Here is a 26124-nt window from a genome sequence, read left to right as displayed (position 1 = left end):
TGCATGTCAATAATGATCTTTAATGTCAATATATACAGAACTTGAAAGAAAAATAGAATCTTAAAAATCAAATGAAATAAATACAATATCATACAATTTCCACAATGTCTTTTTGAAGAGATATCCATGGAAATTCTTTTGAAATTCAGCCTCTCTGGTTCGACAGGGTGCGTCCCGTCCCCCCCAGAGAAATCCATACAGCTCCCCAACATGCTCTTCATCTTTATCTTCATTGTATGTTTTTTTATTTATTTTTTGCAAACTAGAATTTCTGTTAACGTTACCACAAAGTTTCACCTTCAAAGTCTTTTTTTTTTGTCCATCGGCAGCTTATTGTACCTCTTTCCATACATTGTTAGCATCACAGAGTAACATGAGTCAGACGGTGACATATTAAGGAAACGAAATACAGGTTTGGTGCAAACATGCATTTATGTTCCCAGAAGTGCTGGCAGATGATGGTGATCCTGTGGGACGTTTTGATCCGCCACAAGCAGAAACACTTCTATTAACAAGGAGAAGAAACAGTCTGACAATGTCCCTCAGTCAGTATCATCCTGCCAGCACTCTCACACATAAACCATTACTTCACTTTGTAGAAAAGAAGTCAAAAAGAGCCAAAGCAAACAAGGTAAGGAGAGAGAACTGAGGAGGAGGATGGCAGAGCGCAGATGAAGAGCAGTGGGGAGGGGGGCACAGTTTACCGAAGCAGCTTTGAATCAGCCAATCACAGTGAAGGAGAACATCAGCTGGTGTGTTTCTTCCCCACACGAGGAAGAAAGAATGAAAGGCGAGGAGGGCAAGTGCATATGAAAGCTGTGGAAATAAATACAAGTCCGTCTCCCCAGCTGTAACAGATATGTGAGTATCCACTCTTAGTCTTCAGCTGACTTCTTCACAATGCAACCTCATCCAGTGTGAGAGTGCATGTGTGTGTGTATGTGTGCATAATGTTGGGTGTGTCAAATAAATAGATTTTTTTTTAAAAAAGGGAGACAGTAGGTCTGACTGGCCAGGACTTCGGTCTTTGTTTGTGTCTGGGAGTCCGACTGAGAGCGAGGTCTAAAAGTGGAGGCGTGGTGATGTGTGTGTCTACATGTCTGTTGAGGTGAGTTTCTTCATGCTGCGTCTCTGGGCTAGACTGGACGCTGCCACGGGCTCCAACACTGGCTGACTCGTCTTCTGGCTCAGTGCAGAGTATGTGGCAGCCATGGCTCCCTGGAAAACAACAGGAACACTTTTTAATCACTAAATGGACGTGTTGATGTGATTGTCAACCATCTTTAGGCTGATGAACCAAAAACTGAATGTAGCGTTCTTTCTCCAAGGAGATCTGGGAGTATTCTGCTACTCAGCAAGTATTATATGGTAACCTGATTTCACCACAATAACTCCTTAGTTTTTTAAATAGATATTTAGGGCCGAGAGGAGGGGGGGGGGGGGGGGGGGGGGGGTGCGTGGTGACGTGCTGATTCTAACCCACGGCTGCTTCAACAAGGACTAAAGCCTCCATACATGGAGCGCGCAACTTTAGCGCCAGGCTATCTGGCGCTCCAATGATTCTCTCAGTTCACCAACCAGTTCATCTAGACCAGAGGTTCTCCCTGAACCCTTTTTCAGTGGGTGACACACGTATGTGCCTCAGGTGGGAAAAAAGGTGAAAAAGTCAAAGAAGCGCTTTTTAAACATGTTTGTTTTGTTGTGTTTCTTTATTGTGTCACATGTTTACTGACCTCTGAGGTCCATGCAGCTTATGTTGATATTAATCTGAGTGAAATTACCAGACGTTTGGGTCGTGATTTTTTTCATGAAGGAGTTGTTTGTGGTCCTGAGGCTAGAACATGGACTGTAGAAACATAATCTAAATTAGAAACCTTAATTCACACATTGAACATCATGCTGGTTTGAGGAAAACGTCAAACTAGCATGAGGGATCGTAAACTCATGAGAAAAATGTTTCAGTAAGAACCTGAATCAAGCGATGAGTAGAAGCTTTGGAGCGTCTGGATGCACAATCAAGCTTGTGTTTGTAACCAGCAGTGCTGCCCCCTGCTGTCCGCCAGAGAGAATCCTGTGAGTGTCTGCATGAACATTTCATTTGTACTATCGCAGTGAGTTCTGCGAACATTACGTTTCTTTATTTAGTACCACCCACTTCTTCAAAAATGATTAAGAAACAAAATGTGACATGAATTTTAAAAAAGGATCAGGCGTTCAAAGAGATTCAGACTCTTAAAAAGTAGAATGATCTCACAGCAGTAAAATTACAAGACATCAACAGAGAGAGCCTTAGTGATACGAGTGAAATGTCCCATCAGCTCCGTTAGGATATGAAGGACCGCTTGTTCCATTTATGTAGATGTACATTTTACATTTTAATATTTTCAAAAGTATGAAACTGCTGGAACAATCAGTAGGCAGTAAGGAAGTAACGACTCATCGTGATTCAAAGGTGTCGAGCTTCACATCGGTACTCTGAAAAATGACTCAATAATATGTTGAGCGTCAGCAGCCGCAGATGAAGATTTTAAGACCGATGAATAAATCTCTGACCCTGCTGGGGCGCACGACGGAGAACAGCAGGTTGAGTCTAACGTCAGACTGACGAGTGGGAGAAAGAAGCATGGACGACACAAACTAAACTAACGGGAGCAATAATAAAAAACAATATCATAATAATATGAACAAGAGCAGCTGTGGCTCAGTGGGTAGAGTCGTTCTAACCTGAAGGTTGAGTGTTCGATCCCTAGCGCCTGCAAGCAACATGTCCGATGTGTCCTTGGGCAAGACACTTAACCCCAAATTGCTGACGGAAGTTTCAAATAAAAAAAATCTATTAAAGCAAACAAAAGAGCTGTGGCAGGATATCAGAGCTGCGTGTTTCCTGACCAGGTGCGTGCATTAGTGGTCGCACTATCCTGGAATGATAAGACACCTTGTAAAAACAGCATCGTTTGCTCTGCTTGTCTGTCAAGAACTCCAAAAGAAGCTAGCTTTTCAACGACTGTGACAAACGTTTATTAAAAAGCCAGACGTGAGATTGCCTCGTCTTCTTCACAGGTTTTCAAGGAGTGATCAATGAAGGCACCGAGGGGTTTATAAGGTCACATGCTAAGCGGACAATGAGATTGACTGTTGTTAAAGGTGGTGAAGGGAGCACGAAGCTGCAAAGCAAGCCTCTCAATTTGCTGTTGATCTTTGTCCCCGTGATCACAGGCTTTCAACGCATCGGGAAGAAAAAGATCAGAGACGGGAGCAGACTCCTGACAGGCTGGCAGGTCTCTCTCTCTGCGGGACGGGGTGAAGAGTTCAACAGTTCTGAGTGCTTCTTTATATGAAGCTTCATGACTTTAAGAGAAGTCGAGTGAGCGGCTTCTGAGATGTAGCGCTCAGTAAGCACGAGGTCGGCCTGCGTCGGTACGAGGCTTTAAAACAACCGACTTGGAGAAACGGCAACAAGTGGCCCTGAGTGTTTGAGAATTCAGTCGTAAAGATGAGGAGTCTGAAAAAAGGAAGATAAGCATGCTGCGGTTGTTCTGGGACATGTTGTGCCTTTTGAAAGAATCATATGGATATTGACCGAATGACTTCCTCGTTAGTGGCTTCAAGCTCATGATTTCTGATGTTTAACCTTTAGTATCTGTCTCAGTCATATCGATCTTAAAATCTTTGCTTTCTCATTCCTGCTGTCAAAACAACAACACTACATCAGTCCCATTGAAAAACTAAAAACGTGACTCGGACTAGTAGAATTAGAAGACAACAGACGGACACGTCGGCTTCATGGTGAAGAGTAAAGAGTGAAAGAAATATGATGGGTTCCATCGTGTTTGGAAAAGACTGAACACAAAAGAGATAAAAAAAAAAAAAAGTGAACTATGTGCTGGCCCCCTTTCCCTTTAAGGAGAAAAATGTAACCCCTCCCCCTAGAGTCAACGTGCACGCAGGTTGCCATGTTGCGGACACTGAAGCTTCAGCGTTTAGCCAGCTCTCCGTATTGCCACGTTTAAGCTCGTGGAGCTTATTAGAAAATGGTAGAGGCTTTTTAGGTCAAGTCGAATCCGTTCTATCTGAACCAGTTGTCTTGCTAGCTTCCATCGCTGCAACACCTGCTGGTTTGACCTTTTAAACAGAAGGACGCCCTGAACAGACGTGTGGAGTTGCCTTAAATCTGCTTACAGTACCTTCCCTGGTCCAAGCAAATCCAGACCATTCAGGACCAGCATTTAAACTTAAACTTAAAAGGAGGAAATGCTGGCCGCTGGATTATCATCAGAGAAGCCAACACTTCAACATAACGTGTTCCCTTTAATATCTGATGATGCAGTTAGGTCTTTGTTTTTTTATTTAATTGGGTAGATATCTAACATTCTGCTCCAAAAATATTTGATGACCATGAATTAACTGTGGACTTCTGCCCAGACATCCTGTGAGGTCTGGTTTTTATTTTTATTTGACAGGATATTTGCTCACCTTGACGAGGTGTGGCGCGTCATGCCGTGTGAGCTGGAAGTGTGGTAGCGTATCTCTGCAGGTGATCCAGGAATGCTTTAAAACCTGCTCTGCAGTGTATCGCTGGTGAGGGTCCACATGGAGCATGTGTGAAAGTAGGTCCTGCAACAAAAACCCCCCATCAAGTCTTAAAGTTCAGATGAGACTTTTTTTTTTGAAATGGTTCCTCATAATAAAAATAGAAAAAGTATAATATTACACTAGCTCTGGTGTGAGGGCACACATTAGCCGTATTTATACCTTTGAGGTGTCTGATACAGTATCCCAGTTGCCTCCTGTCAAAAGGAACTTCCCAGATCCTATCCGCAGAAGAATCTCCTCTGGCGTGTCGTTGGGCCCATTAGCAAACGGCGTGTACCTGACAGAGGGTAAAACGCATGATTGCACTACACCAAGGTTTCTTTGAATAAACGTACACAAGTCTCACAAGGCCAACCTTTATGCCTCAGTCATGTAAAGTGGGACATAATGAAAGAAGGAGTTCAACAGTGTAACCCACTGCTCCAAATGTTCACAGTAACAGCAATGAAAGTGTTCTTACCCTGCCAGCATGGTATACAGTAGAACTCCCAGACTCCATATATCACAGGCTGCGTCATAACCTTGACGCATTAGTACCTGGAAACAAGAAAGACGCACTCATGGTCATTATGGGAACTATCTGTCCACCACTACAAGTCCTTCAAGCTCTACTCGATGTGTCCTCCTCTCACCTCTGGAGCCACAAAGTTGGCGGTGTAACAGGGGGTGAGGAGCAGGCCGTTGCCTCCCCGGAGCTGCTTTGCGAATCCAAAGTCACAGATCCTGATCGAATCAGGATTTCCAGAGTCATCCATATAGAGGATGTTACTGGGCTTCAGGTCTCGGTGTACCACCTTCGTAGAGGATGGGGGAGGGGAGCAGAGGAGAACACTTTTTAAAAGGGCGTCTAATTTTCCCCTCATGCCGACACACACAGACGGGTTTCCTCACCCCTTGGCAGTGGAGGTAGTCAACAGTCTTGGTGATGGTGTAGAGCACAGCACTGGCCTCTCTCTCAGAGAAAAACTTCTGCCTGAGGATTTTGTCCAACAGTTCCCCTCCTTTCATCAGCTCCGTCACCAGGTACACATACCTGCCCTCATCGTACACCTGACAAACACACACAACAACCCCGTCAGTGGGATGGCCAACAACTTAAACACAAACTCACGACATCCTCAATGTGACTAACGTCTTTCAGAGTGATGATGTTGGGGTGCTGTCCGTATCGCATGAGGATTTCGATCTCTTCAGAGGGGTCCCTCTTTATTTTGTCTATAATCTGAAACACATAGAAACACAGGTATCTGTTATTATTCTCAAATGACTGAATGTACCGAGAGTCACTTACAGCTTTTACTCATTTCATAAAGTACTGTGACGTTACCACATGAAGGGCAACGCTGTTAAAGCTGTGCTGCCCTCTGCTGGTCTGTTGGCAACATCAACCACAAACAACACGCCTACTCACTATTCAGCGCTCTGACTCTTACTTTTGAGTCATCTGGTCTTAAATTTAGTAAAAAAAAAAAAAAAGAAGCAGCACACTACAGCTGCCAAATCACATCATTTAAATTGGCTTTAAAAAGACAGTAAGAGTGATGTTGGGTTCTACAGAAAATGAGCGCAGAAGCATGGTGGATTAAAAAAAAAAAAAAAAAAAAAGCTCACTACCTTCACAGCATAGTCCATGGCAGAGACTCGGTGTACACAGCGTTTACAAATGGAGTAGGATCCGACCCCTATGTCCTCCTGGAGCTCGTACAGATCAGAGAACTTGGCTGAGCCGCCATGCATCTGGAGAGATTAAGATTTCAACACTTACTTTTTTTAATCCTTTTAGGACGCCATAAAAACGTGCTGATTTACGAGACAAGCTTTGACGTATGACATCTGGTGTTGGTCCATCCAAGAAAAACAACGTTTTGTAGTTCAGGCTGTTATGGCGACACGTGCCTCCACGGCATTTGTGCCGCACAGTTTTGTTCACACGTCAGCCGGGGGGGGAAGTGTAGCGCTGATGTACTTACAGATTTAGTAAAGTGTGGAGCTGTCACAGTAATTGTAGCGTGGCCATTATAGTATTTGCTGCCTTTTCACTTCAAGTTGAATTAACAGTTATGAAAATAAAAACGGAGCTGTTCAAATTGGAGGAGGACTGAATGCGTCTGTGTTTTAAAAGCAGGTTTATCATGAAACATTCAAACAGTTATTGATACAGATGTAGAACTACGGCAGTTAAGGTCATGAATCTTTACTTTGTGGTAAAAAAAAAAACCTCTGAAGAGATTCGATGAATGTTGTAATAAACACAGACGGCCAGAGTCAGATGAGGAAGTGTCTAATAAAGGAGAGTTTGCATCTGAATTGAATCAACAGATATGTTCGACCTTCCCTCTCACCCTCACCTTCCAGCGGTCACCAGCTTCATGAGGACAATGCGGGCCAGATTAGAGCTCTGTAATGCTCATTAGCAGAGCAGCAAACACTTGTCATCAGTATCAACTAAACAACAAGGAGGTGAGATCAACAACAACAGGTTTTGCAGCAACCTTTAGTTGTTATAAACCCTACACTGACTCTCACACTCTCACATGTCACTAAGGGTGCAGTCACACGGGCAAGCCGTACCGTGTCCAAGTGTCCACTGTACACTTAATGCACGAGCACGTATGTCTATTTTTTTTTTTTTAAATTAATTGACGTTTGTAGTTGATTTACTCATAATAGGCCGCAAAGTCATAAAAGTAGCTGTCATGCTGTCTGTGTTGTTCTCTGATGTGCAGACTTGGAGGTCATCGTGCTCAGGCCCAGTTAGTCCTGATGCAGTACAGCATGGCCACTGTGACTCTGCTCTAATACGTCATCGCTATGGGAGGGAGGGAGGGGAGGGAGGGGAGGGGGGGGGTTAGATAAGGAAGTTTTTATTTATTTTGCTTCATAGTCCCAGACATATTGACTGATTACATCTTAGCAGGCTTTGGTGTGTTCAGGAACTAAATAACTGTATAACCAAAAGCAGGCAGAAAGCAATCTGTGTTGATGGCATACCGACTTCCTTTGGCTGTATTATGGCGGTCGAACATAAATCAAACATTTCAACTCAAGGGAAAAATAAAATGTGGCTGACACATTGTCACGACAGCCACAACTATGTGACATCCATCAGAAGTTATCGTTCCGACCTCGAGCATTTGAAAAGCCGTTTCTTTCTCCTCTTCAGGACAGACTTGACAGAGCTTGCATTTGTACTTTTTACTGATCTGTTATTTCAGCAAACTCAAGATTTAAATGTTTTTTTTTCCAGACGCACACAGCTGAAATCAGTCCGTGTGTAAACATGATCTACAGTTGGATTTCTTCCGAGGGTTTAAATGGACCAAGTAATGAAAATGTTGCAGATGTTGACCCGGCATGGAAAAAGAGGTTTTGTTTAACGCTAACTTCTGGCTTCACCAGGACAGTGCCCTCCATTCTGTCAGATGATAACTGCTGCACATGATGATAGAGGACCAATGAAAGAGTATGTGTGTGTTCACCTGAACTATAGGGAGTATGCTGAGCAGCGGTGAGCTCTTGTTTTCATCCATAGGGGTTGGAGCCACGAAGCTGAAGCCTTTGAAGAGCTGGTGGGCGTTTGCACTGGGAGGGATACCTGGAGAGTCTAAATAAACAAAGATCACTAATAAAGCAGATGTTTACACACTCAAAGCATCAATTACGTTATGGTGTGTTTTTTCTCATGGTCCGTGCTCAGTTACAGTTTCCATGGCTGCAGAAAAGGCTGTTGCTTTTAAGATGAAAAGATTGAGAGGAGGATGTGTGAGTGTGTATGTGAAAGAGAGAGAGAGAAAGAGAGAGAGAGAGAGTGAGTGTGTGTGTGTCGTGTTGGTTTACCTTTAGGCGTTTTAGCTGTGAACTCTGGGTCAAAGCAGAACGTGTCATCTGGTTTACCTGCTGCCGGCTTAAAGGGGGGCTGCAGCTCTCTCCTGAACAGTTTCTGAGGGAAACGCACATACATGTTCGATATGACACACAAACCGCAGGCTTTAGAGTGTGTGAACATATGTGAAAGGGAAGCCTAGACCACTCCCAGATGAACCCCAGCCCATCTTTCCACAGCCCAGTCCAGCCAATAGCATCCTGCTGGCTGTTAAACACTCACACTGGGCTATTAGTGCACACACAGTGAGGACTGGCCCTCTGCCCAGGCACACACACACACACACACACACACACACACACACAAACATAGTTGGCGAGGACTGGTGGCCAGTAGTCACCAAGCCAACCGTTTGCAAGGTGTGAATCCTCAACAGAAGCTGGAGAATTACGTGTGTGTGTGTGTGTGTGTGTGTGTGTGTGTGTGTGTGTGTGTGTGTGTGTGTGTGTGTGTGTGTGTGTGTGTGTGTGTGTGTGTGTGTGTGTGTGTGTGTGTGTGTGTGTGTGTGTGTGTGTGTGTGTGTGTGTGTGTGTGTGTGTGTGTGTGTGTGTGTGTGTGTGTGTGTGTGTGTGTACTCACATTCCAGTCGATGGTGGAGAAGAAAGCGTGGCGTTTGATCTCCTCCACTCCATCAGAGCCGGCCCCTTAAAAACACAGATCGCTCTGGTTGAGTTCACCTGGCTCGGTCGGTTGTTATTGTTTTTCAGAGGGATCAACACGTTCACACATTTTTCAGCTTGTGATTTAAGTGGATGCCAAAAGGCTTAAGCTTCAGCAAGTGGCCTTCTGGGACGATGAAAAACATTTTCTCATTTTCTTTGCTTCTAACAGATCCAAAAAAAAAATCTGCTTTGATGCGCCCTTACCTAGTCTGTTAGCAGGGTTACGTTTAAACAGCATTCTTAACAAACTCTGAGCCTCCAAACTGAGGAACTGGGGCATTCCCAACTTAGCTCTGAAAGACAAAAGAGAGCAAAGAGAGACAGGTGATTTCACTGCAGGTGATTCATTCACCTCACACTTAAGCTTGAATGTGGACTGTCTGACAGCCAAGTAGAAAATGACTTTATACAGTTTTTCACGGCAGCAGGTTGTTGAAAGCAAGTTTAAGTGAAATTGTTGTGAAATTTTTTTTATCTGGTTTTAAAAAGGTGTGCAGATGATTTCTCTCATTTGTCGTTTGTTTCAGACACTGAAAAGACAACAGGAAGAGGTTTCTGTGTCATTGTAACATAAAAAAAAAAAAGATCCAGCAGAGGCTGGAGTAAGCAGCTGTGCTTAAAGAAAACAATAGTCAGAGTCCAGTAAGTAAAACTGTTAACTTAAAGGGATACTTCACCCATTTACATTTATCATTAGAAACATGGTAGTAGTGTTGAATGGTCGTGAATCCAGCCCTCATTTTGCCCTGAGACGAGAAAAATATGTTTTTCTTTGCTTGAAAGTTTTCTTCATGTGATGCAAAAAGCGTCATATTGAATTCAACCATTCAACACTACTACCATGTTTCTAATGATACACAGCTTCATGTAAATGGGTGAAGTATCCCTTTAAAGCCTGCGATAATAATTAGAAAGTTCTAAACACAGCTCGGTGTTTTACTCCGTCATTCAACACGGAGGACTTTCTCTACCTGAAAATGTTCACATCACATTTTTATTTTGTGGAAAACACTACCAAAAACAGAAGTGATATATTTGCAGTGTGTTGATCATTTTTGTCTTTGTTCAATCTGCCTTGAAGAACGGTGATGACTGAATGAATGAAACCTTTATTGACCTTAGAGGGTCAATGAAGGGGGAATTTGTCTTGCTCCTGAGAGCAGAAAAAAACTACACAAACAAAACATTTACAATCCAAAAACATTGAATATCTATGGATGGACGGCGCTCCTCACGTCTGTTCAGCGACGGTTGTTATCATGCAGTGCACAAAGTGACTCACTTGAGAATCATGTTCATGGTCTCATTGCGATCTTTTCCCTGGAACGGTAACGTCCCTGTTAGCATCTCAAACTGCAGACAAACAGGAGAAGAAAAAAAATTCTCTGATCAGTTCAGATAAAAAACCAAATCAAAAATGACAAATCAGCGGGTTTAGGCTTTTAAGAGAGTGCGTACCATAAGTACTCCCAGAGACCACCAGTCCGCACTCTGCGTGTGTCCTCTCCTGTTGACCACCTCAGGGGCCATATACTCCACCGTACCACAAAAGGAATAAGCCTTCTTATCAGCATCTACTGACTCTTTACTCAAGCCAAAGTCTGCAGGAGAGCAAAGCAAAGACGGAGATGAGACCCAGTCAGTAATGAAGCCACCAGCAACTTGTGTTATTTTATATTCAGGGAGATGAACGAGACAAAACAAGGGTTAGAAGCATCGACAAAATGTTCAAAGTGTTTAACACAGACCATCAGCTGGATCACAATGTTTGTTTAATCTCTTAAATCAGAAGAATTTAAAAATGGTTAAATGGTCAATAGGTGTTTCTTTTGCAATAAATAAAAACGTACCTGTTAACTTTATGTGTCCAGCTTCATCAAGTAAGATGCTGAAAAAAAAGAAAGTTTGTTTCAATGTCAATGAGCTTCAAGCTTTTCTTTTTTTAAAACAAGTTATAAAAAAAAACAACCTGCAGACAGTTCTCCTGAATCTGTCTACATCATCTTAAAGTCTTGGGCATTTTTTTTTTTCAAATTAGTTTGTAGTTCTGGAGGTTTCAAATGAACATAAAGTTATTACAAAAACAGATGCTCTGTTGGACACTTCCTGTCTGAGCTTCTTAAACTACACGAGGCGAGAAGATGTTTGAGGGTTGGACTCGTGAAGAATGTGTTGCTGTAAAAGTCACAGACTGAAAGGACTTGAGGGTTCCCCTGTATATGGCGAAGGTCAATTACGGTTTCACTTCCTCGAGAAAAGAGCTGCCGTGTTCACCGGACAACGAGGATCAAACATCCTCAGGAGGAGCCACACGATGTCTCTTTTTTGGATATTCCTTATGAACTTATTTTATTACTTCAGATGATTGAAATCAAATGTTTCAACTCCAGGCTGCTATTTGTGTTATTGAAGATGACGTTTCTATCGGGAGCGCCGATCGCCTGGCGGTTATGTCACGTGTCCCATGTTCAGAGGCTACAGTCCCTTGTTGCAGCGGGCTGTGGGTTTGAATCTGTCCTCTGCCTTTTTCTGCACGTCGCCCACCACTCTCCACTCCTGACACTTCCTGTCTCTTCAGCTGTCATGTCTGAGGCAAAAAGGCTCATGGTCTTTTTTTTTCTCCTTTGTCTGCGTTCTTCACATGCTGCACATTTTCTCTAAGCATCTTTATGACACAATAGTACCTCATGCTCTCAGTGAGCAGGTTGGGAATGAACGCCTTATGGTTTAAAAACTAGGTGTAAAAGGTAAATGATGAGAGAAGCATCTAAATGACGTGCTGCCAAGATGAGCGTGTGCTGAATGTATTCACTGTGTAAAATAATGTGTTGTGCCTCTTCTGTGAGGACGACTGGAGAGTGACAGATGAAAAGGAAAGGTGATGTCTAAGAGTCATACTTCTCTGGCTTGAGATCTCTGTAAACTATGCCCAGGCTGTGCAGATGGTCGAGGGCCAGGGCCAGCTCTGCAAGGTAGAATTTCACATCTTCCTCTGTAAACATAACCTGATAAGAACTGGACAAATTTACTCTCTGAACTCGGAAAACGAGACACATTCAGCAGCTATGAAAAAAAACAACAACAACAACTTCAATATTGAGCTCAACCACAAAGGGAGAAAAACAGAGAATTATTACTGAGACAATATCAACATTGCAAATAGGTTACATGATTCAGCAGGCTGTTGATTTGACAGTGCCAGGAGCTATCGCTTTGGTTCTGAGACATGCTTTCAACACAAAGTCGATGCAGCGAACAATCACACATTGTTGAATCCCTGAAAGCATTTGAATAGAGCTGATCAGAGCCTCCGACTGACAAGCGATTGATGATCTAAAAGAGAATCACGATTCAGAGAAAAGCATTCGTGGCTCCTTGTAGGAATTCAAGTCATCATACAAATGAAAAAAAAAAAAAAAAAAGCAAACGGAAAAATTAGAGACAAATGAATACCCATGGCCTTATAAAAGAAAAAAATACAGTTTTTCATATTAAAATGGCATCTGTTCCATTTGAAGCTGTCATCTCTGAGTTTGACATTCAGCTGTTTCAAAGAACATGACAGCGCATGTACTTTGGCTTGTCTGTTCTTGGGGGTAAAAAAGACAAATTAAAAATCACATCTGCAAAAGTAAGAACATGCTGTACTTGTCTATAACGAATGAAAGAGGAGAAGAAAGAAAAAAAAAAGGGGGGGGGGTTGAAGGACAATGAGATGTAAAGCAAAAGGATGTCAGCTTACCTCTTTGGATAAGCGAGTGAATACATCCCCTCCCCTGAGAAAGTCCAGTATTAAATACAGTTTCCCTTCCGTCTGAAAGGCTGAGACACAAAAAGTGCACATCACTTTTAGGAAACTCGTTTTTCTGATTCAAAGACACAACATATCTCGACTCATGTGTGTACTTACACCCTGCTACTCGTGTTGCATCTGAAGGATGTGTGTGCACCTTGAGGTGAAGCATCTTCTAATGTCGCTGTACTATTGTATAATGACAATAAAGGCTTTCTATGCTAACAGCGTGCTGACAATAACCACAATTACACTGAGCCAAATCAAAGCAGTAGTGAACACTTGTTATTTTTAATCAATTTAGAATCACTAGAGCCATCGTCTTTCTCACATTTCACATAGCCTTTGTAAGCCTGATTTGAAAAGTTCTAGTAAATAATGTTTAGGACTATTTTCCCCTCCAATATGTGGAGGTAAAAGACAGTGGTCAATATCTTTGGACTATTACTCAAATTTCTCTGATAGATGATCCGGTGTGTGAAGAATTTAGATTCTGATGACTAAAAGAAAAATGTCCATGAACAGTTTTCATCCAGATCAAACTGAGTTTGGCCGTAACACTCAGTATGAGATATATACACATGCCTGGACAGTATGTGTTTAATATTTGTCTTACCGTAGTGCAACTTCACTATGAAGGGATGATTGACTTCCACTAAAATGTCTCGTTCCATCTTAGTGCGAACTCTGTCCCTGACTGATGAGATAAAAACAGGAAGGCACAGTGAGACCGAGAAATTCAACACTGAGGACAGGACGCACTGTTGCTCTTTGTGCCGGTGTGGATTGATCACCTTTCAACGATGCCTTTTTTAGAACTTTCATTGCATATAACTGCCCAGCATCTGGACCCACGATCTTCCTGACAAGGAATACCTGAGCGGACAGGAGACAGGGATAAGGACACAAACGCTCATGATTTCACTGACAGAAACATTTCCTTAGGGCTGCCTCGTTTCCTCACCTTGCCAAAGGAGCCCTGGCCGAGGACTTTTAGCAGTTCAAACTGAGATGGATCTGCTTTCTCACAGCCTTCTTTCACATGGTGGGTGATAGGAATCTCCTTATATGTCCCTTCATCCTACACAAACAGTGTCAGTATGAGACAGTGTCACAACACTGCGAGTTTGTTATTCCACACAAACATGCGCACAAAGACAACCAAACCAAGAGTTACTTACACAGTGTGAGAAAGACTCTTCCTCGTCCATAGGCTCGTCCATGATCTGATGCCCATTGACCTGCAGAAAAGAAAAAAAAACGATTGTCATGAGAAGAGTCAGAAACAGCAAACACTTTCACAGAGCATGTTGAGCTCTGTTTTCAGCTGAGCAAGAGTGTGACTGCAGCTGCAGCACGCCCACGTGTATGATGGAAGATTTATCAGATGAAATCAATGAGTCACATTCAATAACGGTGCATTTTCACGTTCCCAATCCAGCTCTGTTGTCAAAGTGTAAGGAGTCCATACTTAAAGCCTGTCCAGGCGTCCAGCTCTCCTCCTGTCCGTATAAAGCCCATCATTATTAGCATTCTAGCCTAATCCCTGGCTAGAGCAAAAACAACATGTCTGACATGCTCTAAGAGACTGATGATTGCAGGAGCTGCTGTCAGCATTCATCCTCTCGAGGACATACCATAGTTTAGCCTTTTGAGGACATCAGGAAGATGGGGCTGGCAAGAACTGCTTTCCTCTAAGCAGAGTTTATAGGTTTTATGCCTCACTTTTATTTGTTTAAAAGTCTATAGTGTGCCAGCAGAGGAACAGCAGATATAACTCAGCATCTTCCATTCAATCCAACAAAAACAAAAAAGAGATGATCACAATACATTCTCCAGGTCTGCCTATTTGAGATCTGTGCTGAAGCTCTGCCTGCATGATGTATTCAGTCCAGTGTGTTTGTGTGTTGAATTCCATCAAGCCTCTGAAGAGGGGGGATGAGTCATAGCGCTACGCAAACCCACTCAGTGGGTGGAGCCACCATCATACACACACATACATCCTCAGAAGAGAACAGAAACCGTCCTGACGTCTTCACACTAAAGAACACCATTAATAAACATAAACATTGTACACAGTCCATTTACACATGCAAACAAGACTATAAAAGACACAAAGCGCACTAAATACAAGGCATCCTGCATTGATGAAGCTTAACTTTCAGGCCCTCCAAAACCAGGGCCGTGTTTGTGTCATAATTCACACATACATTTTCACTCCCACCTTTGCTGTGGCTCATCACGGCTTGCAACAGAGTGCAGCCTACACTTGCAGCGCAACCAGGCGAGCCTTTTTCAGCCATTTAAGAAGATGCCTGACAGCCATGTAAAACATCGCTTCATAATATCCGATACTGACATACAATACTTTGATTTAATAATCGTCAATACAGGTACAAAAACATTTAACAGCCAGCATCCTCACTAGTTTAAGTGACAAGCCTGTTAGAAGACAACACTCAAAAAGGACTCAGGTGCTCATAGGTAGAACAGTAAAGACAAAAGAATAAGAAAAGGCCTACTAGTATCTGAATACTCCAAAACATCCAGGTTAGCACTGTGAAGTGATTTGCTTTGATAGGCTCAGTAAACATATATAATGTTGTTGTAACAGTGTCATGAAAATGTTTGCAGGAGGATTGACTTCTTCCAAGAAAGATTTTGGCTTTCAGCAGCTTTCTTTCTGTTGGTTTTAAAACAGGCAGAGCAGAAAGACAGTTTGTCCTGCAGGTGTGAAAGAGGTTTAAGATGTCAGGTCGGGTTAGCTGCACATCACAGGGCCGATGAGAGAGAGGACACTGCTGTTACAAAGAAGCGTGTGAAGAAGTTGATGAATATCTGAGCAAGCTTGTAATTCATGAAACGACACAGCCTGCTATCTGTTATGAGACTGTAGCGACACCCATCCTCCAGTATGTTTCTTTTAAACACATTATTCGTTATTATGAAGCTTTCAAAACGAAAGAAACAGATATAAAATGTATAGTAACCACTTGACTGAGGCTGATGACAAGCTAACCCTTTGCTGTGAAGTTGAATCCGTACAGGGTTGTCTCACTTTAAATACATGGAAACAGTGTTCACATGTGAAGTCATTTAGATTAATATAAGTGCTTTACTTTTACAAACAACAATGGAGGTTGAACAACAACTTATGTCCAAGTTTCAAGCCTTGAAGCTGTCAGCTAGCAGGCTAGCTAGATGCTAATGCTACACACGCTAAGCTAGCTCTGAAGCAAACTCCTCATGAGAAGTGTAAATAAAAAAACAAAAAAGCAAGAAGTGGATGTCTTGTTACATTCTGGGAATGTGTCCTAGCCTCCATGTGGAGTACAAAGAAAAAAATGCCGAAAGGCTGGGCGATGGCTAAAAAAACGAGTACACCCGGACAGTGCAACAAAAATAAACATCTAACCAGCTGTTAGCATGAGCTAGCGGGTTAGCATGCATCACGCTGCGGGTCGTGACGCGCGTTAAAAGCTCGCGCGATCAGCCAACTTAACGGAACAGCTTCAAACAAAAACAGTCAAAACAAATGATCACGCAAAACACAATTTATCAACTCACCTCACTACTAACGCTGTTTACCTCCATCTTGTGCCAGGATTCCTGTCCAAGTCTACGGCATCGTAGTCCAGCTAAACCCCCGATCCACGTCTCATGTCTCCCCGTCTGTGGAAGTCCGGCTCTTCTGCTTTGATTATCAGATACAGGCTGCGTGGCTGCCGACCGCTACCTACCAGGGTGGTCTCAGGGGTCGGTGCGGGGAAAAGCTGATCTTGATGACTGGACCATACGCTCCGCCGAGAGCACCGCTACCCTGCCATGGATGCGAATATGGCGGCTATCGTGGTACCTGATCGTCATGAATGAGAGTTTATTGACGTAGTCATGACGCAATTCAGTTAAGGATTTCCCCCGTCCAAACCAAAGCGAGGTAGAGGAGGGAGAGAGGACGTGGTGGCGTGGGGGACTCGTGTGACAAGACATGCATCCGGGTGACAGACCTGTCTGCTTGATGCAGACAGGGAGTTTGATTTATTGTTGAGGCAGGTTAAATTGTGGAGCAAAACAGCCTCCTGTTGTTGTGGTGAAGTAATACATCTAAGCCTTTGATCTTAAAGTTGCAAGTTGAATGTTTTAAAGCCAATGTTTCATAAGCCTGTCCATCCCTTGTCCAAGTGGAAATAAGAGGCTTAGAGCTCATCCACTTTCTCTCTCCCTCCCACACAGTCTTTGTGTAGTGAGGTAATGGAGACAGCTCGGTGTCCAGTCTGCACACATATTAGCACATTTTAAGAAATAATTGTAAATCTAGTTTGCCTGCTATTTCTTATCTCAAGGAAATGGCCATTATAATCATATTGCAATGCTGGAATTGAACTGATGTGTCGCATTTAGGATCAGATCTTTTACCTCCTCCTGACTAACAACTAACTCAAGTAAAGGCCCTTGTGTGTCTTGTGCACTCATCATGTTTGGATTGTATGAATACGATCTGTGCGATTACATTTGGATCCAGTAGCGTACATGAATTACAATTAGCAATGATGTTTATTCACTTCTGTTGAAGCTGAAATAACTCTGTTCCTGCATTACATGACAAAACTACATTTCTTACATAAACTCACTGCCACACAGGTAAGTTAGAGGTCATTTATTGTTCTCTCTGGACTTGTCCAGAACAAGGCGAATGATATGCAGTAAAAAAGGCATTTGTCAGCCCAACAGTCATAGTGAAGCATCAATCCACAGGCACTGGGCATAGAGCATGAGTGTTACAGAGTTTTTCTGTAAATGAAGTCTTTCTTTTGTGAAACCAGCTTCTTTGTTGGCCTTCTGTAGCTTCACGAGGAAGAATCTGCATGAGTCTATTTGAGTTGATATACGGGAGATGGTCACTTTTGTTCCGGCACCTCTCTCTGTCGCTGCTCCTCTGATACAGAGGGCTCAGTAACTTCTCTCGCTGTGTGGTCTTCACTTTTAGCGACCAATGGGACTTTTTCATAAGATGGGGCAGGTGTATGCTCCTTGTTGTTAGCTCCAGCTACCAGGGAGTCGTCGTGATCAACGGAGGCGTCTGGTGACACAGCAGCAGGTTGGGTTCCACTCTCCATAGCCATGTCCCAGTCCTGGTCTGAAGGCTGAGGTAGACTAGCCATAAGTTCCTGAATAAATACACAACAGCAGACTTGAGGTCAGAAAAGTCCACAAAGGTTGGCATTTCACTTAAAGCTGATGTTCTAATGAATCATGTCAGTGAGTAAACATGAGCATGACTGTACCTTCTGTCTCTCCAGGTCATTATTTCTCACAGCACTGAGCAAGCTCTTTGTGAAGTTCACAAGCTCCTCATATCTTTGTTTTTGGTTCTCTAGCTCGTTTTCTAAGAACTGCACTTCTTCATGCTGAAACAGAGCAATTCAAAGAGGTAAGAAGTTAATGACAGTTAAATGCTTTTACTGTGCTGGCAGCTTAGCCAATCAGGTGTCATGTTGTGTCTTTTTTTATTTTTTTACCTTGAATTCAAGCAGGCTCTGCATTTGCTCAAGGTCTGAAGCCACTAATTCACCATCATAATTATCCTCTTCTTCTTCTTCGTCAATTACTTCAATCTTCTGTTGACAAACATAAACACTGAATTTAAGTGTCATGATAACAAACATAAAGACATGAAATATAATGGGATTACTCATGCAGGTTTTATGGTGAAGTATTGGAATATCTGGGATTTATTACTGACGTTTAATCTTTTAAAATCTACTGTTGTAATGCAATTTAAATCCAAATACATGCATGACATGTGGTGTAAAGCACAACCACCCTCTGTAATAAGTGAGTGGACAGTGAAGAGTTATCATAATGATATCATACAGATCATGTACTATATATTATATAGAAATACATAGCAGCCTGTTGAACACACTGCTGCAAGCCAGTGTCTGTGATGACCAGGAAGTTTAACCTTCACATGTAAAGTCTTTTAGACACAAACATGGAAATTCTGTTTTGTATCCAAAAAAATGTCGCAGACAAGTTTAGGGTGAACAATACACGACCGCGCCATGCTCAAGCATGATTGGACAAAACAAAAGAGTTAATATCCACTGTGATACTCGTGAATGTGAAGACTCTCGAATCTACTAAGGCTGTCAGGCAATATCAAAGAAACACTGAATTACCACATTGTTGGTTAGAGGAGCAGCAGTGGACAAATCTGTTCCATCTTCTCCGTCTCGCCATTGTGAGTCAACGGTGCCATCTAGGAGTCAGAACATGGTATTAATGTGAAGACACACAATAGTAACTGTTGTTGTTGTACAACCAGGCCAACCTTCAGACAAGCAGACAGATCCCCCATCGTTCAAGTCATCTCCGAGGTCAGGTGTTCTGAGGCGCTCCTCGTCAGGGCTGAGTGCCCCCGGAGATTCGTTTCCGGGGGATGAGGAGAATACAGCAGGCCCACCTTTGGGTGGTGGGATTTCAATACCCATCAGACGGTATTTCCTTCGTCTGTTACTGATCCATGTCTACCAGGGGAAAAAAAGCATGTTACAGACTTGGAAAAATAAAAATTCAAAGATGCAATTGTTTTTTTGTTTTTTTTTACTTTTAAAATCGCCATATAAGGAAAGAATGCTGTCATGGTCACATAAAAGCAGAAACATTCATTTTCTATTCCTTCACCTTCATGCAAGCTAAAGTGCAATGGGTAGAAAGTATTCATAATACAAACTAATTCCTGTAAATAATCCCTGTTATAATATATCCTAATGAGGGAGGTGACTGCGGGTCAGTGTGTTTCAAGCCGATGACTATATTTAGTCCGTCAGTATTCCTGCAGTGGCCCTGATATATAACTTTGTGACTTTTACACAACTTTGAGCTTGTACTTAAGAAAACTTCTGTGACCGAGAAAACATACTCTTCCCTGTTTCCCTTCCCGCACACTAAAGTTCAAACAAGTCAAATAGTGTTGTTTCCTCTAAATGTCAAAGACAAGAGGCCAGACACTATGAATAAGGTTCAAAAACTTTCAGACTGCAGAGCATCTCTATACTTTAAATGAAACCTCAGCAGATGGATACAAAAAGGGAGGTTTTTTTTATTTTTTTATAAAGGTTTCTCTGTGCAAACATGCAATTTTTTAAATATTTTTAAACCCTTTGATCATAAGTTACCTTGACTATTTCAGTGTCTACATTGAGTTGGTTGGCTGCAGCGGTAATCTTTTCCCTGCAGACTGAGCCCAGGCTGGTCATGCCTCTGTCCCAGTAGCGCTTCAGTTGTATGAGGTCTCCATCACTGAACTGGGTCCGATCCTGCAACTGGTAACACAAACCTCTGTCTGAGTTCTAAAAGTCCAAGCTCGCGTTAATGAAACTGTCTTTGTAAAACAGCAGTCCACTTCAGTGTGAATGTTCAGTTAACACACAGTTACCTCCTTTCAAATACAAGTTGATAAGTGGTTTAAAAAGGTGTGTTAAAAGTACTGACTGTTCTCTTTCTGGAGTTGCTGATAACCCAGGGTGCAGCAGACACACCGACTGAAGTCTGCACACAAAGATAGTCACAGTCAGGTTATAACTTTCAAAATTCACTTTGAAGACAAGCAGCAACTGCACCAGAACCTGTCCTACCTGTGAGCTGGATTCCCCTGGAAGTGAGGTCTGTGCTGTGAGCGAGTAGCTGCCCTGAAGAGTCCTGTTGTTGTGAAGCAGTGCAGTTCTGGAGGCGGTCCCAGGGGGAGTGTGTCCTCCTCTCACAACAGGCACCTCTGCCCTGGTTGGACTGGTTGTCGTCCGCTCCCCGTGGATGTGTGTCTGAGCTGCCATATTTGCCAACTCCTCTTCCCTTTGCCACTCAAACTCTTCGTCTCCGGTTTCCATGGCAATAGAGAAGTTATGACTGTTGTCCAGGGTAAGGGATGCTGACCTCTGAGACTCCTGACTTTTAGGAGTGGACACCTGACTTTGCTTGCGTATGTCCCTGTCCCCTCTTTCTGACAAGGTAAAGACCTGCTGGATACGAGGTGAAAGTTCAGAGGGGGAGCTAGCGTTTGGTACTGGGAGGGAGACCCGAGCCCTCTGAGGGGTGGGTAGTTGAGGTTGGGGGTTGGAGTGAGGTCTGGGCTGAGGCTGAGTCTGGGACTGTGAGGAAGAGGACCAAGGGCGAGTTTGCGCTGTACCGTACTGCCTTGTCCAGCTGTGAGGTATCACCCCAGCTGCATCCCCGAGGGATAACGTCCCCTTTCTGGCAGCAGTGTAGACTAAAGGTCCTGAGGCAGATGTGAGGGATGGGAGATTTTGAGACAGTGAGACCAGCTTGGAGTTTAGGGGAGCCTTAGTGGGACTGTTGCTGCTGCTCTGCAAGGCCTTGTTGATCAGCGATGAGGATGCGTGTGCAGAGAGATCAGAGTCTGAATCTGACGAGGAGGCTGTTGGTCTTGGTCTGGAGCGAGGGATGGAGTTGAGAGAGTAGATCCCTGTCAGTATGACGTCATTGTTGTTGTTGTTGTTGTTTCTGCTGCTATGGGGCGAAGAAGAGGAAGGAGAGGAGGACGCTACAGAGAAAGAAGGGAAGGTTGAGGATGGAGGGAGAAGGTGCAGACGATTCTGGATGGTGCTCCTTGCTGCAGCCATTTCAGCAGGAAGCAGTGCCCTGGCAGCTAGGCTATGATTGGACAGAGCACCACCAGCTAATGTGTGATTTGAGAGCAGTCCCCCAGCGAGTCCATGACTGGATAAGGAATGAGACATGCCTCCGTTTTGTTCTACCTTGGAGGCTAGTTTTCGCCGTTTGTTGCCAACCCATGTCTGTGGGGAGAAAGACAATCAGATCAGTGTTGCCACTTACAAACCCTTCAGGGACTTAAAGAGCAAAGAGAGAATAGAAACTGTTGACTTCTTGAAGATGAAGAACACACAGGGAACAGAATATAAAGGACGTTTCAATTATCTGATTTAGAGTTTCATGGGAATCCATTAATAATGTCCCACCCGTACTACACTGAAGTCCAACTTGGCCTCCTGAGCACACTGCAGTATTAGCTGAAAGCAAGTCTTGCTCTGATTGGTCATCCCATTGTCATAGTAACGTTCCAGGATCCTCTGCTGTTCAGCCGTAAACACGGAGCGCAGGTTCATCTGCGAGAAGACCACAGAGATGAAAAGCCGTCAACTTCATCGTATTCATGCAACGTTTAATGTACGTTTAGTAATACACAAGAAATTAGCATATGCACAATCTTTAACAATTCCAAATAATAATGTCAGAGTCTAAAGATGACATGTTGTTGTCTTCCATCTCATAACGGATGACATGATCTTGATAAACTTACAGTCTGCAGACCACGTCTTTGTGACCATGCATCCATTCTGCTACGAGAGGGGAAGGGCCTGCCATGCAGATCACAGCAAAACCTCCATGTCTCTAGATTGGCACAACTTTGATTGTACTTATCCTGTCCAGTTGACACACTGCCGGGTCATGTGGCTGAGGAGAAAGCAAAGCAGAAACACTCAACTGGAGAAATCTTCACCATCGTCTTGGGAAATTAATCAAGTTTCAATATCTTTAATGAATTTGGCTTCTCACAATCATGAAAGCAAGACAATCGAGTGTGTGTATTTTGTCATATGGGCTCCAAAGTTTTTGTCGTTATACTTTGGCCGCAAGATTACGTCACTACTACCTCAAAAAACATAATTTATTTGTTTATGATCATATTTGATTTTGTGTGTATTTTTAAATACTTTGTCTATTTTTATTTACGTCTACTTTTTCAAAGTGTTTAGTTTGATTAATGCATTGGAACCAGATGTGACATTTTATTGCTACTGTAACTTATGATGGATTAATGTTGGATCTTTGTAACATAATAGTAACATAATATGACAACAAGTGAATATTGGTTATGAATTGGCGCTTTACAAAAAAAAGATTAGTAATAGTTTGTCCCCTTTCACTTAAAAGTGTTCCATTTATTTTCATTTGAGCCCTTGCATTGACCCTGATATCATACATATAAACTATAGATGATCACACTTATGGCTGAAGCTATTACCATCACTATGTTTTGTTTACAGGTTGAGCTGCAAAAAAAAAATCCTGCACTTTTTTTGATCTATTCCATGAGCTGAATTGACAGTATTCACCTCCTTTGAAAGAGATTGGACGAAACGGAAGCTATTTCCATTTTCCAAAGTGAAAGACTAATCGGAAAGGAGAGGAAAGTGTACTCCAGTTTAGAGAAAACACAGTGTTTTGTTTTTAGACCGATGAAAACCGAGCAGCAACCAGAGCTCGCAGAGAGCAGTGAGTCTGAATAGAATCATTTAGAGAGTTTTTGAAACACTGAAAATGTCACATACGGGAATGTTGTGCGACCAATAAGCATCCAGTGTGTTCATTCTGGACGGCTGAGTCAGGCAGACTGCGCATGGCTGCAGTCAATATGAAAACATTACGGAGAGAATTAGTCAGATTAACACGCCACCAAAGCAGCAGCTGGGGGATAAGGACACACGATCCCCTCACAGCAAAGCACACATGCCGTAAGTCTACGAAATCGAGCCAGACGGTAAACAAACCGGGTAAGCGCTGCACACAGCTCATGTTAGCCTGCAGGCCCGAGCGGCCATAACACAGCGAGCCAGTTAGCAAGCATTAGCATAGCTTTCCCTGCTGCTGCTGCTGCTGCTAAACTTTTCCTTTAAAATCTCTGATTTCCCGACCCTGGCAGAGACGTTCCGACTGACCATGCCTGAAAGCGGAAACGTAGGAATATCGGCTCGGGATTCCCCCCCGAGGTGAAAAGTGAAATCACGTCCCTTCTTACCATTGTTGATGTCAAAATCAGGCGGACGTTCAAATTCAGCAGATTTCTTCACCAGTCCCCCCTTTTGCTAGACAATGAAATCAGAACGTCCGATCATCAATTCTAATCATGATTGTGACGTGTTCGCAGACAGGAGCCAATGGGAGGTTGAGATCATCGCTGTGACAGTGGAAGGGGGCTGAGAGCTGAGCACCGAGGTCCCGCCCACCATTGACTTTGTTCAGAGGCTCTCTGGAGGAGGAGGTCACAGACATGGAGGCAGACAAACTTTCATCTACGTTTGTCAAAATATCCTTTTGAAGGTCGTTTTATAGACGACTTTTACTGAGTCTGGAGTTAGCGTGGAGAAAATGTTGACTAAAGGAACATTTTAAATTATATAAAAATAATTTCACATCACGTTTAACAAAAGTGCCACTAAAGTCTAATATTGAAACACCCACCACGTGTTAGATTTTCCACTTCAAGCCATTATTACACTTCTTTAACAACATATCAAGTGTATTTATTTAAAATGTTGACATTAAGTTAGGTGAAAATAAGCAAATATTTGATTCACAATACATTCAGCTCTAGTTATTGAATTACACTTAATGGTAATAGTGAATTCTACATAGTCATTCAATTTGAAAGTACTTAATTGGTTGTGGTTACTTTTATATCATAGAAAGCTACTCCATTTATTAAGATGGACAGTATCAAGATGTTAGAAACTATAGACAATACTCTTCTTAAACTTCTCCTCATTAAACATTTTGCACTTTCACTGATTTACAATAACTGATTCAGGCTTATATTGGTCTTCATGCACTCCCTCACTTTATTCTGTATGATACCAGTTCTCATATTTTATCCATCATTGCACTACGGTAACTTTATTCTTTCAGTATTCACCTTTTTATATAGCTCTAGTACATATTTAGTCTGTTGTTCTATTATGCATCAGTCACTTTCTTATTTAGTATCTGCCACATAGCTATATATACATACATATAACACTTTATCTTTGGTAATTTTTTAATATAGCTGCACTGATGTTCATTTACTGCTCTGTGTGCTATCACCCGGGGACAAATTACATTTTTTGAATTGAATTAAATGGAATTGAGGTAGCTTACTGTGATTCTTTTATCTGATTCATATATCTTCTGAAGTTTGACAAAATCTGTAAATGTGTTGATCTTATTTGCTGGATTACACTTGATTTTGTATTTATCTTATATGTGATGCATTGATGTGTTACACTTACATTTGTACTGTATTTAAAAACAATCTTGCTCAATTGTTTGATTTAATTTCAGAATGAAAGAAGTTATTTTTTTTATTAGCTGATCTTATCTTAAATGCACAGAAAGTTAAAGTGAAATAGGCCAGTACAGTTTATCTCATTTGAACTAGGACTAAACAAACAATGCGCCATTAAAAACTGCCTTGCTGGTACCAGCTATCATTTTTAGTTTGAAGGACTTCTGAAACTCTTATTGAAATGCATCCTTTCTGTTTGAGGGTTTACATTGGAGCTATATTTGAACATTGAAACAAACATGCTGAGTCTGTTCTGTGCAAACAAATAAAAGTTAGTTCAACTTTAACCACTGTGTTGTGTTCTTTGTTTTTTACTGAGTTATATTCTTTTTTTATTTATATTTAATACCTCAGGTTTTAGTGCCACATATTGAAGTAGACACCACTTACTGTACTTGACCATATCGAACGTTTCTCTCGCTAACAATGATCATTTGATTATGGAAAAAATTAATGAAGGTGATGAATGATATAACTACAGATAGCCAATTTACAAAGTGCTTTCATGTATGTAGTTTGTCTCTAAATATGTTATTCTGTTTCTGTATCTCTCTCTCTCTCTCTCTCTCTTTCTCTCTCGCTCTCTCTCCATCTATCTTTTTTTTCAAGTATGAAGTAAGCCTAATTTGGTTGGTTGTGTGCATGGGTAGCTGCTGTAATCCATGACGTCACCTGTGTCTCAGGTGCACAGCAGGGGGCGCTGTGCCTCACAGCAGAGCTCATGCATCGAGTAGAAGCAACCTGACAACTGATGCTGATTTCCTCATCCACAGATTGTGAACTTAAAAAAAAAAAACAGCTGACATCCGCACACGCTGTCAGCAGGAACAAAGATATAGTCAACTCCACTCCGACCCTTGTAAAAAGACACAAATAAAGGTAGCACATAGACCCTTATATGATGCATTATGGTGTTTGAGTTATGCTTACAGTCCATTTAAGGGTTATCACTTTATCTTTGCATGGAGCCTGTACGTGTGTGAGGGGTGGGGGGAGGCATAGAGGGTTGGGGGGGAGATCCTCCCTACATGGAATGCGTTGCACCATT

General features: G+C 42.4%; 2 protein-coding genes across 2 annotated transcripts; both read right to left on the bottom strand.

Moving 5' to 3' along the window:
• rps6kal (ribosomal protein S6 kinase a, like) lies at nt 1-17479 on the bottom strand. Its single transcript, XM_079352779.1, has 22 exons — nt 16499-17479; nt 14113-14172; nt 13896-14012; nt 13726-13807; nt 13548-13628; nt 12881-12960; nt 12037-12143; nt 10989-11026; nt 10597-10739; nt 10421-10491; nt 9343-9431; nt 9056-9120; nt 8431-8533; nt 8073-8197; nt 6208-6330; nt 5726-5815; nt 5485-5643; nt 5226-5387; nt 5054-5130; nt 4753-4870; nt 4474-4614; nt 1-1218 (listed from the first exon to the last, which is right to left on the bottom strand). The coding sequence occupies exons 1-22, from the start codon at nt 16523-16525 to the stop codon at nt 1093-1095; spliced, it is 2184 nt and encodes a 727-aa protein (XP_079208905.1). The 5' UTR covers nt 16526-17479; the 3' UTR covers nt 1-1092.
• A 94-nt stretch (nt 17480-17573) lies between these two features.
• On the bottom strand, nt 17574-25357 carry hdx (highly divergent homeobox). Its single transcript, XM_079352778.1, has 11 exons — nt 23772-25357; nt 22272-22426; nt 21931-22077; nt 20572-21747; nt 20429-20485; nt 20113-20259; nt 19266-19461; nt 19114-19193; nt 18451-18549; nt 18217-18339; nt 17574-18099 (listed from the first exon to the last, which is right to left on the bottom strand). The coding sequence occupies exons 2-11, from the start codon at nt 22305-22307 to the stop codon at nt 17830-17832; spliced, it is 2331 nt and encodes a 776-aa protein (XP_079208904.1). The 5' UTR covers nt 22308-22426; nt 23772-25357; the 3' UTR covers nt 17574-17829.
• Nucleotides 25358-26124: the final 767 nt, after the last annotated feature.

Source organism: Symphodus melops, assembly GCF_947650265.1.
Source record: "Symphodus melops genome assembly, chromosome: 9".
Classification (NCBI taxonomy): Eukaryota; Metazoa; Chordata; class Actinopteri; order Labriformes; family Labridae; genus Symphodus; species Symphodus melops.
The sequence above is the reverse complement of the archived record's forward strand: the minus strand, read 5'-3'. Positions and strand labels throughout refer to the sequence as shown.

Bases quoted from the DNA above. Each gene is read 5' to 3' on its own strand.
- rps6kal (XM_079352779.1), bottom strand. From the start codon at position 16,525: ATGGAGGTAAACAGCGTTAGTAGTGAG. The intron at 12,144-12,880 runs GTAAGCTGACAT...AGTTCTTATCAG, and splicing joins TCACTCGCTTATCCAAAGAG to GTTATGTTTACAGAGGAAGA. The intron at 10,492-10,596 runs GTACGCACTCTC...GTTTGTCTGCAG, and splicing joins GGTCTCTGGGAGTACTTATG to TTTGAGATGCTAACAGGGAC.
- hdx (XM_079352778.1), bottom strand. From the start codon at position 22,307: ATGGATGCATGGTCACAAAGACGTGGTCTGCAGACT. The intron at 18,340-18,450 runs GTAAAAAAATAA...GCTCTGTTTCAG, and splicing joins AGAGCCTGCTTGAATTCAAG to CATGAAGAAGTGCAGTTCTT. The intron at 18,100-18,216 runs GTACAGTCATGC...GTATTTATTCAG, and splicing joins ATGACCTGGAGAGACAGAAG to GAACTTATGGCTAGTCTACC.